Source organism: Solanum tuberosum, unplaced genomic scaffold (genome assembly GCF_000226075.1).
Source record: "Solanum tuberosum cultivar DM 1-3 516 R44 unplaced genomic scaffold, SolTub_3.0 scf00469, whole genome shotgun sequence".
NCBI classification, from domain to species: domain Eukaryota; kingdom Viridiplantae; phylum Streptophyta; class Magnoliopsida; order Solanales; family Solanaceae; genus Solanum; species Solanum tuberosum.
Genome location: NW_006239395.1, coordinates 85728 through 100442, shown reverse-complemented (window position 1 = coordinate 100442; position 14715 = coordinate 85728). Strand labels below are relative to the sequence as shown.

Here is a 14715-nt window from a genome sequence, read left to right as displayed (position 1 = left end):
AATAATACTCCCTCCGTCTCAAAATATTTCTCGTCCTTACTAAAAATATTCATCGTTTCATAAGCGTAAGACAAAGTTAATAATATCTCCACCATTTTATCCTTCGAAATGTTTTTTCTTGAGTCGAGAATCTATCGAAAACATTCTCTCTGCCTCTCAAGGTAGGGATAAGGTTTGTATATAAACTCTACTCTTCCGCCTCTGTAGACTTCACTTGTGGAATTACATAAAATATATTATTGTTGTACCTTTAATAGTAAATTGCTCTTAAAGACTACAAACATCTCAATTGTGATATAAAAACAGAAATAAAATAGTCAAAGACCTTTTTTAATTGATATTTTTATGAGACATGTAGATAAAAAATATATATATATATTTTGAGAGAGGAGAGAGTAGTAATTAAGTAGCAGTTAAAAATCAATAGAATATGAGTAGAATCCTAGGAACTACCTAACCAAATTCCCTTTTTAAATCTTTTCCTTGTCATGATAGTTACTTAAGATAGATTAAGATTAAATTAACTGAATAATTTTGATTGATATGTATATATTATATTAAAAAGATGGACCAGATGATGTGTCAATTTCCTTCAAGTTAAAAGCCTAAAGGTAAGGGGAAACTAATAATTATGAGTTTGAGTACTTTAAAAGAAGAATTAGCATTAGTAGGGTAAGATTTGGACCTAATTATTGTTGTTTAGGGCTAAGTATGGGATGGTTAACTACTTAATTTTTGAATAGATACACATCGAGGTTATAGTGGAATGAATAGGATTCCTTCATTGTTATTTCCTAGAAAACTTTAGGTTTGAATCCCAGGAATGAAAACAATATTAGTAGGAAACGTTTTTAGTAAAAATAAGGTCGAATGGTCAATTTTTTTGATCGCTTGTTAATATTTAGACGCTATTGAATGTAATTATAATATAACAACTACTTAAGATAGAATATCTGAATAAAATGTCCTACAATATATGATATCAGAGAAGTTCAAAACTTTGATAACTCGAACTTTAATATAATGTGCCTTGTTCGAAAATTTACTAGAGACTCTATGTGCGAGTTCATGAAATTCAAACTTTCACAATACAATATAGACATTCTTCTTGCGAGAATTATTGCATTGGAATACTGGCTTCACAATCTAAGTGTGAAATTTTGCTAGAGTTTCAAACACTATGATTAATTTATGATTTTTATTTTTTTATGTGTTAAACTTTAAGAACGATTCATGATGTTCAAATTTTTATAAATAAAAGTTATCGTTTTCAAATAAAAGAGACAATTTTTAAGACAACTTTTAAAAAATTAACATGTATTTTCTCTATTTTTAATTACAGGTCTTAAATTCAAATTTTAATTAGGGAAGAAATTAGGTTAAATAGTGCTTCCTCTTAAACAGACTTTATTACCCATTTTAATGTTGCAATAAAGTGATAGTAATGCTAGTAATCAACATTTTCAAAAATTACGTAGACAAAAGTATAATTAAGTCTTAATTACTGTATTGAAGACTCTGTCGAGCTTTTATTCTCTTGGTTTTAAATTATTTATCGTATTTTTTTAAAAAAATTATAATGATCAAAACTCCTCCTAATTTTAGAAAACGTGTAAAAGAAAATATAACAGAAAATTTGAAACGTACAGAGTATTGTAATACATATTTTTAGAGAAGGCTGCTCAAGTAGTAAACATTAAACACTCTCCACTTTTAATTTCAAGACTGTTAATTCGAATTACAATAAAAGTAAAATATATTATTCCAAAAGATATTTACATATAATCTATTTAAACATTATGGTGCATGTTGGAGGGGTGGGGGTATTGGAGATGCGACAATTAATGTAGAATTACGTGAGAGAATGGCACTTTTTAGTGACTAGAAGCGAAGAGCTCGTTGCACCTTCTTTTTCTGACCTATCTTCTTTTTATAAGCAAACTCCTTCAAATAGTCCTGCACGACTCTCGGTAAGCATGTTGGGGGATTAGAAAAGACCATCTCTTTCCAATAGTATGTAGCTTTAATTTCTTGAATTTGTATGGAGGGCTTACTTATCGCAGTTGAGGGCGCTTGTAAGTTTCTATAGCCTGTTCGAAACTTGTTTTCTCTACTTTCATTAGAAAAATTATTTTGTGTTTTCAAAGATTATTTTTTTTTAAAAAAAAAAAAACTACTTTTTCAAAATTTTAACCAATCAAATTTGAGAAAATTGAAAAATATCATTACCAAACACAAACTACATATTACTTTTAGATAACAAAGGATCAAATACAATAATATGCCATTTAACTTGCCTTCAGCTAAAATCTATGTCTTCCAACTTTGAGTGTGCACAAGCAAAACACTTAAACTTGTATAACATTGAACAATTAAACACATATGTCCTGCACGACATAAATCACATAGGACACCACATAGGATACAAAATTATTAGGCAGGACGAATGTATCTATTTGTTCAATTTTATACAAGTTTAAGTGTCCATTTATGCACACTCAAAATTGAAAGACATAGATATCAGTTGAAGCAAGTTAAATGAAATATTTACCTGCTCAATTTTTTTAAAATATTTTTTTTGGAAAAAAATTGAGAAAGACTAATAGATTTAAAGTCAAATATAAATATTTGGACCTTTTATTTATCAAACTTGCCACTTACCAATCTTTGTATATCACCTTGCATGCAACTCAACTATTCCTTTGAGTACCTGTTACCTCTCATCGTACACAGCTTGTCTAACTGAAGTACCAAAGGCGAACGAGGCTCCGAGGCCTGGGACAACATAAACATAATGAAAGTACATATTCAGAAGGCTTTTTATGTAGATTTCTTTTGCAATGTTCCATCCAACAACTTACAAGATTTTTATAGGGATTTCATAGTCCCTAACACTATTATGTACAAACTACAAACCTCAGATTATGATTATACATCGAAGGGGTACACCGTACATGCCACAAAAAGTGTTCAGTAACAAACTACTTGTGTAAATGGACATCTCGAAGGACTGAAGCAACGCGAAACCTATACAACTAACTAACTAGCAGATCTCTGGATTTTGTCAATTCATCATAACTCATACTATGAGCGAAAAAAAGGGAAGTTTTCGTGCATGGTGTTGAAAATGAGTACCTGATGTCTGTGTAGGTATCATGACTCAACATCACTTTCACTTTCTCGGTGACATGCACAGGGTTCAACAGCGTATGACTATACTTTCAGTCTTCTCGTGTTGTAGTCATCCATATCACAGTTAGATCGAACATTGCATAATGTCAGTCTCACAAAGCATAAATTCTGTCATCAGAGTTGTAGTCATCCATATCAGAGATATTTGCAGAGTGAGACCATGAGAAAGATTTGCTCCCACTTGCTCTTCTGATACGCCTTTGAGAATCGCTACCACAAATGCCAAAATGCTGTCGGAAAACAAAGTAGCACAAGCTAACGAGAGTTCCAATGAGAATTGGTGCACCAAGCACAGTAATAGTGATTGCCATCCACGAACTTTTCCTCCCTACAACAACAAAACCAACAGCTAGGAATGCTCCACAGGTACTAACGCAGGCTGCCCACATCAACTTGTTCACGACTGAGACGATTTGTTTCTGAGCTCTAGTATCCCAGGCAACAAGAGTAATCTGAACAACAACAACAGCGAGAGATATAAAGAGAGAAGTAGCATTCAGGAGGCAGAACACGCGGAATGCAACAGTATCAGCAATTCTGGCCTTTCCTGCTTCGGGTCCAGTCTCCACATATTGGCCTGGCAAGCTGAATATAGCGAGAAAAGCAATAGACGCAAACAAAACAGCAACCACAGTCACAGAGTTAATCGTATTCTGAACAGCTTCCCTATGAATCTTCCTAAGTTCTTTGGCAATACCAGAAACACGCCTTCGGGTCTTTTCATTTTGTATAAGCTGGGATTGCACCTCATGCTTAATGTCACTTACGGTCCTCTTAAGTTCTGATGCTTCATCAAATTGACCCACAAATCTGGCATGTTTTGCACCAGCCTCAGTCAGACCTTCCTTAATTAACAACGCTGAGTCTCCATATTGCAGTTTGTCTGCCAAGTCCATTGCAGTTTCCTTTTGATTATTAATTGCATTGACATCAAGGGATGCGTAAATGAGGAGAAGGCTTACAATCTGAAACAAAGACACATCATGAGGATATGAAAAATAAAAACCAACAAAGGTTATGTAGGAAAATACAAAGATGGTTATATCACAATCATATAAAGATGATTTGGTTCATTATGCCAGTTATTGGGATGCTAACCTTCTTTTGGCATAAACATAATCTTCTTGTTGCTATTTTGTGCAAACTCAAGTTTTAACATGAGAAATGGAGAGAATTAAAATCAGAGGAATTTTCGTTCAACTTGCAAAAGATGATGAGCAATTTGGGCTATTTCCAATACGTGGAAAGGTTAAAAAAAAGCATTATCATTTGCTCCGACACATGTTTAGCACCAAAAGATGTGAGCGCTGACTGTTGAAGCGGACCATATAATTAGAATACTTAAAGTGTCTATACATTGAGAAAGCTAGAGCAAACCCAATTGCAGTATGTGAAAATCAAGGAAAACTTTGTGGGTTTAAGAATAATTCAAATCATCCTTATTCTAAAGGTACATTGTTTAATGATCATTTTGTTGTTGTTCACTCGCTTCTTCATATTTCTTGGTGGAACATTATGTGCATTGTATTATGTGTAGGAATGTATGTATATTATGCATTTTGGTGTAAAATTATACACCATTAGCAAGTTCATAACTAAAAAAAATTACCTAAAAAATAGAAAAATAAATCAACAAAAAGAAAATAGAAAAAAAGAAAAGAAACAAGACAACAAATGCCAGCTCAGCCGCCTCTTCTTTTTTTTAGGATGAAGGTTCGGCCACCTATTCTAATCACCCTTTGCTTCAATATAGCTTTATTGAAATTCAAACACACACCATTTGATGATTAACTTAGCCTAATTTACCAAAAATTAAAAATCCGGTGCACCATACATACTACTGCAAGGATGAATGAAACATCTAGTACTAAACAGGAATGAGAAATGATATAGAAGCTCCTTCTATCACATTCTTTTTTTAAAAGAAAATAAAATGAGTTCCCTCTATCACATTCTTCATGAGTCATAGAATAGTTAAATATTATAGTTACTGTTTGAGCATATTTTTGTTCCATAGGCTAAATTAAAGCTAGTAGACTGATAGCAAAAATGACGCCATTTCTTCCTTCTTGGTGGAGTTACTTTGGACTACTAAACAGTGTAATCAAATATTGAAAAACTTGCACACTTTATCTTCGTATATTTGTTTCCCAAATGATGTCACATATCTTTGTGTGTTAGGCTGGACCCTTCATGAAAAATTTGCAACTTACGCTACATAAATCACTAGGATGTTTTGACTTTTGAGTTCCTTTTCAACTTTGTAACTTCATGATACACTTAGATGATGAAACAATATTACAAGATCCTTATCATGAGTTTTTGTTCATCCCTCAAATTGTTAGCATTCATTTTTCACTAATGTGAAAAACTTGCACTTCCTATCAAGGGTCCCAAAAGAGACCAAAAATTTCTGGGAAGCCGTAACTGTCTTCTGATTGTGTTCCAAAACTATGTTACCTAGACTCAACTATCAATACATACTGGATATGGGTGATTATGGCAGCTTCAATATGCTGATCTCTCAGCGTGGTCGACGTTTTTTTTTCATGTAAAGGTTAGGATTGGTCATTGCAGAAGTTCAGCGACCTCATTTGTTAGAGAAGTCAAGCAGTTCAAACAGCTCCTTGTAACATGGCTTGGCAAGCACCTTTTAAGTTTACAGTCAAATAGTACAAACAATAGTTTTCTGGTAGGGTTCAACACTAGAAAACTTTGTCTACCTGATGTGGCAACAAAAACATGATAAAAAAATATAATTACTTGGACTCCCAAACTCCATAACATGGATACCACATAGTTTGGGAAAGTATTATGGTTCTAAATTCTAATATTTGTCTATTGTAAGTCTTATTCCCACATGCTTTGTGTGTGTAACAATGTAAATGAAGGTCTTAGTTGCCTTTCACTAAAACATATTTCTCTTATTTTATTTGCTCTTTTTCACTTTTCGTCCTTCTTTTATAACTACAACTACTCCCAATACTAGCAGTCATCCTTCCCGGTTAAAATCTAACCCCTATTTTGTACAAGACTCTGCAGCAGGTAATATTTTTCTTTGTTTTAGTTCTACATCATTTTCCCGGAAACCTATCTAGCATAAACCTCTTTTTGGAACGAAGAAAATGCATTGTTCAGGAACTTGAGTGCTAAAGAAATATAACCCTCGACTTCGTGATCTAGAAACGTTAGCAGATCTTCGATGTATTCAGAATAGCAAGTATGATGCTATAACCTTTGGAAAATAAATAGAAAGATACCTGGGGGCGACATTTCCGTGTGGCAATATGCAAAGCTGTGTTTCCCTTCTTGTCACGCTCATTCAATATTGAGCTGTCAGTATCCAACATTTCCTCCACTACAAAGGTATCCTGACCCTTGACAGCCATATGAAGTGCGGTTTGGCCCTTTTTATCTTTGATAGTTATTATATCTGGATCTCGCTCTATGAGTGCTTTCACAATATGCAGAAGGCCATACCTAGCAGTTGTGTGCAGTGCAGTTTTTCCATTCTTCCTAACAATTCGTATGGAGCTCACATCTGCATCTAAAATAGCATTCACCACATCCAAATGTCCCTTGACGGCAGCTGAATAAAGAGGGCTTGTGTTTGAGGAGTTGCATACTTTACAAAGTCCAGGCCACATGGCCAAGAGTTCCCTCACAATACCTGTAAATGACAGCATATGTGTTATACGGTCAAACATCCTCCAAAACATACAAACATTGGACTAGTAAGGTATACTCAAGACGCGGTAAAGGTCAGGGCATAAGAATTTACAATCGAGCATGTCAGCTACTTCTTCACTAGCTCTCTCTAAATTTCTCAAGTAAGGAACAACAATAGAAAAATAAGTCCTATTATCGACTACTGCAATAATGTAGGCCCAAGTTGTTTGAGATTGAGGATTAGTTGATCAATTGATCAGTAATAGAAACACAAACATCACCACTATCTTTAAAAGAACAAAAAATATCACAAGCACCTGGATCCAATACTTGGATTGTCTATGGTCTCAGAAGATCATAGACAAAACCTATTACACAAAACTTAAAATTCATGGTTTTGCTTCAAGATTTCTGTTAAGTTGACCTTATCATAATGAAACATTATAGATACTCTATTTGAGCATTGCATAGTTGATCAACAAAGCCAAGAATCATGATTAAACACCCCCACCCCCACCCCCACCAACCCCACCTAAGGATGTATGTTGGTGCAAGAAGGGCCGTCTGGCCAAACCTGGTATTTTTGGTCCTAACTTTGTATTTGTTAAGAAATTTATCCAATTTGTACGAATTATTAATTTAGAACCTACTAAACTAAAAGTACTTAAATCCTAAACCTATAAGCTTCAAATCTTGGCTCTGCATACTATAGCTGGCATCAAGGACTAAACTTAAAATTCATGGTTTTGCTTCAACATTTCTTTTAACTAAATTCACCTTATCATACCCACCCGTCTCCGCCCTATTTGAGTATTGTTGATCACCAAAGTCAAGAATCGTGATCAAACCCCCATTCCCCCACTCGCCCTCCACCTAGGGGCGGAGCTAGACCATAGCTTACAAGTCGCTTCAACCCAGTATTTTCAGTTCAAACTCCATATTTTTCTTTAAGAAATTCATTCAATATTTACAAATTATTAACTTAGAACAACAAGAACATACCCAATGTAATCCTACTTGTGGTCTGAGAGATAGCGTGTACACAGACTTTACCCTACCTACTAAATTGACCTTATCATACCCATCCAACTCCACCCTATTTGAGCATTGTTGATCACCAAAGTCAAGAATCTTTTGATTAAACCCCCATACTCCCACCCACCCTCCACCCAGGGGCGGAGCTAGACTATAGCTTACAAGTTGGCTTAACCCAGTATTTTTAGTTCAATCTCTATATTTGTCCTAAGAAACTCATTCAATATGTACAAATTATTAAACTTAGAACAACGACAACAACATACCCAATATAATCCCACTTGTAGTTTGAGGGATAGAGTGTACGCTGACTTTACCCTACCTACTGAATTGACCTAATCATGCCCACCCGTCTCCGCCCTAATTGAGCATTGTTGATCACCAAAGTCAAGAATCGTGATCAAACCCCCAATACCCCACCCACCCTCCACCCAGGGGTGGACCTAGACTATAGCTTACAAGTTGCTTCAACCCACTATTTTTAGTTCAAACTCTATATTTGTCTTAACAAACTCATTCAATATGTACAAATTATTAAACTTAGAACAACGACAACAACATACTCAGTGTAATTTCACTTGTGATCTCGGGATAGATTGTACATCCTAATATCCTAAACCTATAAACTTCACTCCCTCCAAAAATCAGATCACAGAATACTAGTACATCAAATCACATGACAAATCAAGAACATAATTCACAAAAACATACAAAAAAAAAAGAGCAAAGAAAATATACCCAAGTGTCCACTTTTTGCAGCAACATGAAAAGCATCAAAATCAGCTTTTGACCTAATCATAGCAGTTTCCAAATTACAAAATCCAAGCAAATAACTCACAATCTCCTCAAAATTATTTGCAACAGCAATATACAAAGCAGTTTCCCCTGCATCATTCTGTAAAGCCAACAAAGAAAATAGATCCAACCCATCATTCTTTATAATGATTTTGAGAGACTCAAGGTCTCCAGATCCAACTGCTGAGAAAAATGATTGATGGGTTATCAACCTCAATGACTTTGAGTCCATGTACACTAAAAAAAATCAATCTTTTAACTTTTTTTTCAATTTTTTTTGAGAAATTCCTATCTGGGGTTTCTCAATCTTGAGTAAAAATTGAAAAATTTGTGGATTGATGAATTTTTTTTGTGTGCAAAATAAAGTATTTTGAGTACTATTGATGTTTAGTAGTTCATCAATGGTGGAAAAAGAAAGTAAACAGTTGAAAATGGAATATAAATAAATAATTGCGGGTATTTTAATTCAACGCTATAATGACTTTTAAGGGCCGTGTGGGGTTTTTTTTTTTTTTTTTCAAGTAGTATGACTTGGGTTACTTTAAAGTCGTCTGGTATTCGAATATTGGCTCGAGATATTTTTCTATCACGAAAAAAGATAGTAATATTATATATTTTTGAATCGATAACCATCTTTTAATTAATTTATCCTTCTTTGTCTTTCAAGACTAACAAGGAATTGCATATAAATTTTCATATGTTATTTATTGACTCTGTCTTTCGATCTGATCTTTAAGCCCAAAATCACCTTTTGTGGATAAATATTCTCTAAACTTGATTAATCCTATCTGCTTATTTGTTTCAAATAGATATTAATAATTTTATGATTCCACTTTGAGTATGTGTAAGGTGAGATATTTCAAAAAGAATCTATTCTCAATATGTTTGATAAATATAGTATAACCTTTGTTTCATTATATAATTAAAGTTAATTTTATAAAATGTGTTCGATATTTGAATTAGAGTCTAACTAAATTCAGACCGCATATTGTAGAGTTGATTATTAGGGGCAACACTTTCGATATGTATTCTTTAAAGATCTTTAATTAAGAGTGTAAGGATTTAAATTATTTCACTGTGATTTAATTGTTTTTTAATTATTTTCTATAGATTCACTATGATATGAAACAACAGCTTTTTTACTTTTACTTTCTTTATTTGATTCTTTGGACTATTAAAATATTTTTAGGAGTTGCATAATGTGTTTTATAGGTTGTCAATGTGTATTAATGTAGAGTATCGAATCTTTTAATATCAATAAAAAGTGATAATAGGTGACTTGATTCCTGAATTATTACATAAAATATTATCAAAAAGAGTGAATAGATTAGCTTTGAAACAATAAAAATATTAACTTTTAAAGTAAAATAAATAATTTCTTATTTATCTTAAAAGAGAATTGTTAAAAAAAAAGTGATCAATATTATTTAAGCTTGTTTTTAAAGTATAAAACGGTCCATTTATTTCTGCATAGGTTTTTTCGAAAAGCCTTACGTTTCCTGAATAAATGTTTTGGTTCCAATAACCAATAAAAGGATTTATTTATAGTAATTTATAACTAACTCGAATATTTTTTTACTCAATTTCAGAAGAAACAAACAAAATGCTCAAAAATATTGTTTTTGGGGGAATGGAGGGAAACAAACCAAACCGAACGTGATAGATTTGATCATATAAAATATGAGAAAGTCATTTCAAATAGTGTAAAATCAATTCTTTTTTTAATGAGACGTATAAAATAAATCATATTGATAAAGATACCTATTAACTACTACTTATAACTTGAGTAGTTGTACATGGATAGTTAATTTGGGGTTTCTGTATTTTTATCTTAGACATTTTGCGTAATTATAAATCATTTCATTAAAAGATAAAAAAAATTCAAAATTAAAAAATACTTTTTAATTAAAAAAAGGTGATATATTTTCTTTGAGAAGAACTATATAGTACTATAGCATGACCATATCATTAATATTGGCTCTTGAGTTAAATGATGCTCAGGATTGAGGAAGTGGTCTTATTGACATGTGAATCCCTTACTTCAAATAGCTTTGGGTGAGGTATGCTAAGCAAGATAGCTCATTTCTTGGATAAGGGGTCTATATAGCCTTAGAATGTTGTCTTCTGGAGCCCTTGGGGCTTTCTATTTGATTCTATCGAAAGGCCCAATGAATTGGGATTTCCCTACTACAATATATGGGTATCAATATAACTCTCAATATATTTTAGGCTCTCTTTTCAATCGCATAAAAAATAAGATTTTACATTGTGGCATAGGACCAACATGCATAACATGATTGGGGACCATCATTGATCGACTATTGATTGTAGTCGCATGTTATTCTATCAATGCGAAAACATTAGAGATATATATAACTCTCAATATTTTTCATGCTTAATTTCTTTTCTGGCGCATAAAAAAATTAAGGTTTTACATTGTGGCATAGGACCAACATAACACAATTGAAGACCCATCATAGATAATTATAATTAGTTCATTTATAATTAGAAAATTAGATACTTTTAATTAGTTCATTTATTGATTTACCTACAAAATCTATTTCGTATGGATTTACATGTTCCCTTTCTATTACATTAGATTGTTAAACTTGATATTTAGTCAAAACCAAACGACGAAGGACGTACTCTTAGCAATTATTATCACTAGCATGATCAATACACACATATATATATATGCAACAAGTCGGCCGGTAAAAGAGAATCAACTAGTTTAGTTCTGATCTGAGTAGGCTCATAATTAGGGAATACCCTAACCCTGGGAACCGGGGCCTGGCCATCCTTCGTTTGCGATCGACGTTCTGACTTTGTTCATCGACAGCTGAATATTTCGATTTGGTTCGATTCATGATCACATCCGCAAACCTTATCCCTGTACCAAGATATTTCTATAATTCCACTTTTCTTTGGAAACCGGGGCCTGGCCATCCTTCGTTTGCGATCGACGTTCTGACTTTGTTCATCGACAGCTGAATATTTCGATTTGGTTCGATTCATGATCACATCCGCAAACCTTATCCCTGTACCAAGATATTTCTATAATTCCACTTTTCTCCTCAACTACCCATTCAACTCACATTTAAAGCAGGTGTCATTAATAAATATTTCCTATATATTACCCCTAGACCTACATATTATATGCTCCTCACTATTATTTTTGCCAACAACTCTCATCCATTCTCTTTGAGTGACACAAACATGATGGGGTGCTCTATGCATGCCTTTGTTTGCAACTATGTTATTCTTGCTTATGGTTCTCTTTGCTAATGGTAAAATTCTTTCTAAAATTTTTCTTAATTTTCATTAGTTATAACGTCACGACTTAACATGTTCGGGACTAAAGCGTACCTAATTATATTTTTATTGTATATATTCTCTTTATTTTCAATTTATATGATATAATTTTCCTTTTAGCTAGCTTAAAAGAGGAATGACATACATTTCTAAAGTTGGAAACTATTAACCATGCATGCACTTCTCATTTTTTAAATATAAATATTATGATATATTTAAGAGACGACTAAAAACAAAAAAAAAAATTCACCCGTGAATTAGTAGAAAAATTGTGCTATAAAATGTGATATTTTCACTTATTTCTCTCTTGAATCAACTCACCAGAAAAATATATGACCAGTAGGCAAGAGATTCTCAGTGAAATTGAGGAAAGCTTCTTAATTTTTTCTTATCATGAAAATACTATTATCTTTTTTTTCTCACCGATTCAATCAAACCATATGTGAGAATAACCAGCTACAAAACATTTTTCAGTGGAATCATAAGTTTTAAATAGTCAAGCATGTACCAAACTATTTACATGTTATAAGCCTTCTTAAAATGTAGAAACTAGAATCTTAGCAGGTTAGCTGCTATAACAGATAAAAGTGTGAAAATCTGATGGTATAAATATTTCTTATATTTAACATATATTTGTGAAGTTTAAAATTAAATTATTTCTAAATGTAGAAATGAAGCCGGTGGAGGCAAGAATTTGCCAGTCGGCGAGCCACTGGTTCAAAGGATTGTGTGTTAGAAGCAACAACTGTGCTTCAAATGTGATTCATATATATTTGGAATACACTAACTCTCCCGGTAGCCTTTCTCTAGGGAAGTACATCGGTCGGTTCGATTTATCGTTTTTCAATTTTTAAATATGCTATATCCAATAACCAAATCGACAAGATATGTTTGATTTTTGATTTATCGATTTTTGGTCCATAATGATTTGATTTTTTGTTTAATCAATAAGAAAATGCTCACAAAATAAATATATGAATTCTCCAATAATTTAGTGCGAAAAGATAATAATGTAACTTTACATAATGCACATAAAATAGAAACAATAGTAATTAACATAAAAAGAGCTATACAAGTGCATATAAAAGAACTAGGACAATAATGTGCTAAATGGCAAGCGTAATAACTAGTAAGGTACTGATATTAATATTTAATATTTATATAGGGGAAAGTAATAAATTATTACCGTCTTAACGGATTATCGATTTTCTCAATATCCCAATATTACGCTCCTTTGCTTCAGTTTTTGAAATTACCTTTCGTATCACATTTATTTCACCAAATACATATATCTAGTATCCTTAAATACATGTATTTTGAATGTATACGATCAAATAAAATATAATTTATTCCAAAAATATTATATTCCAGTGTGATTTGCATGTATTCCGAATACCCTATTGGCTGTTTTGCTTTGTGAATGGTGGGGCTTTACTATCTCAATCATACACCTTCATGTGACTATTTTTTGTATTTATCTGCTTTTTCAGTGTCGGCAATTGAATAATTAAATTAATTTCGTTTTCTTTTGAAAATATATGGTACTTTAATACTCTTCAAATATAAAACAATTTTTTTTAAAGACAATTATTAACAAGAAAACTGAAACTTGTGACTTTCCAATTGGGTTTTAAATCTTATATCATGTAAAAGAATAGTTGGAAGTTGGAACAATAATACAATAATATTTGTGCACTTAGCTTTTCAATTATTTATTGGTTAAAAGTATATTTATATTTTATAATAAATTATTTTCAAACTTTTATTTTATTATTAATAAAAAATATTTATATTTTATAGTCATAAAAATCTATATTTTCTTTCAAATCACAAATACTGTCATATAAATTAAAATGAAAAAAACTTACATAATATCATTATATTGAATTTCATTTTATATATGGAACCTTTACACTTTAGAAATGATTTATTCAGAATACAGGCTATATTGTCTAAAATCAAGAATTTATAAATTCAAAATTTTAGTTTGATTTGTCTCTATCTCCATGATTAAAGAAGTGGACTTTGAGTCTTATTTAACCTCATAAGTTAATTTGTTCAAGATGTGAAGATTGTTCAAAATTATGTAAAGAGTCTACGTGCATTTTCAACGTTAAGTAAATAATTAACTGGGACGGGCCTATATTAAAATACCATATTAAATAAATAATTCTTAAATCTATTTCAACCCTTAAAGTTTACTCAAAAAATGAGAATTACTCAAAATTATATAAAGAATTTAAATACACGCTAACCCCACATATGTGAGACTATAATATCCTTTAACTAAATTATACATCATATAAATTTAAATTAATCAAATTAATAAATTTCGTACCACGACCGACTAAAAAACAAAAGGAAAGGACAGTACTCGTCTGGGAAAAAAATAGTGTACAATGAGTAGTCATTTTCAAAATATGTATGCATCATTAAAAGATAATTAAAAAATATATTAAATGAGAATTGACCCCTAGTATTTAAGATAAATAATTCAACGTACATTAAATTGACAGTATTATTTAGCCTTCTTATAACATAGCACCATCAATTTTATTTTATTTTTAATTTTTATATATATATATATATATATATATAATTTTATTAAAAATCACGAATTCACGTATCTCATATTTTAGCTATAAATTCACCAATGCTTGATATAGGCCTTCCTATCAAAGCCCTAGCTATCATTATCTTCATAATATATAT

The 14715-nt window shown here is 31.8% G+C and overlaps 1 protein-coding gene and 1 long non-coding RNA gene across 3 annotated transcripts; one reads left to right on the top strand and one right to left on the bottom strand.

Annotated features, from left to right (window-relative positions):
- Positions 1-2801: 2801 nt before the first annotated feature.
- On the bottom strand, positions 2802-9123 carry LOC102592203 (ankyrin repeat-containing protein At2g01680). 2 transcript variants are annotated; one of them, XM_015303758.1, is made up of 4 exons: positions 8904-9122; positions 8635-8791; positions 6453-6862; positions 2802-4157 (listed from the first exon to the last, which is right to left on the bottom strand). In XM_015303758.1, the coding sequence occupies exons 2-4, from the start codon at positions 8693-8695 to the stop codon at positions 3285-3287; spliced, it is 1344 nt and encodes a 447-aa protein (XP_015159244.1). In that variant the 5' UTR covers positions 8696-8791; positions 8904-9122; the 3' UTR covers positions 2802-3284. The 2 variants fall into 2 exon arrangements, with proteins under 2 accessions (XP_015159244.1, XP_006364038.1); XM_006363976.2 differs by having other exon boundaries at positions 8635-9123.
- A 2747-nt stretch (positions 9124-11870) lies between these two features.
- Positions 11871-12907, top strand: LOC107058258 (uncharacterized). The gene is made up of 2 exons (XR_001471906.1): positions 11871-11978; positions 12673-12907. It is a non-coding gene; the product is annotated as an uncharacterized lncRNA (long non-coding RNA).
- Positions 12908-14715: the final 1808 nt, after the last annotated feature.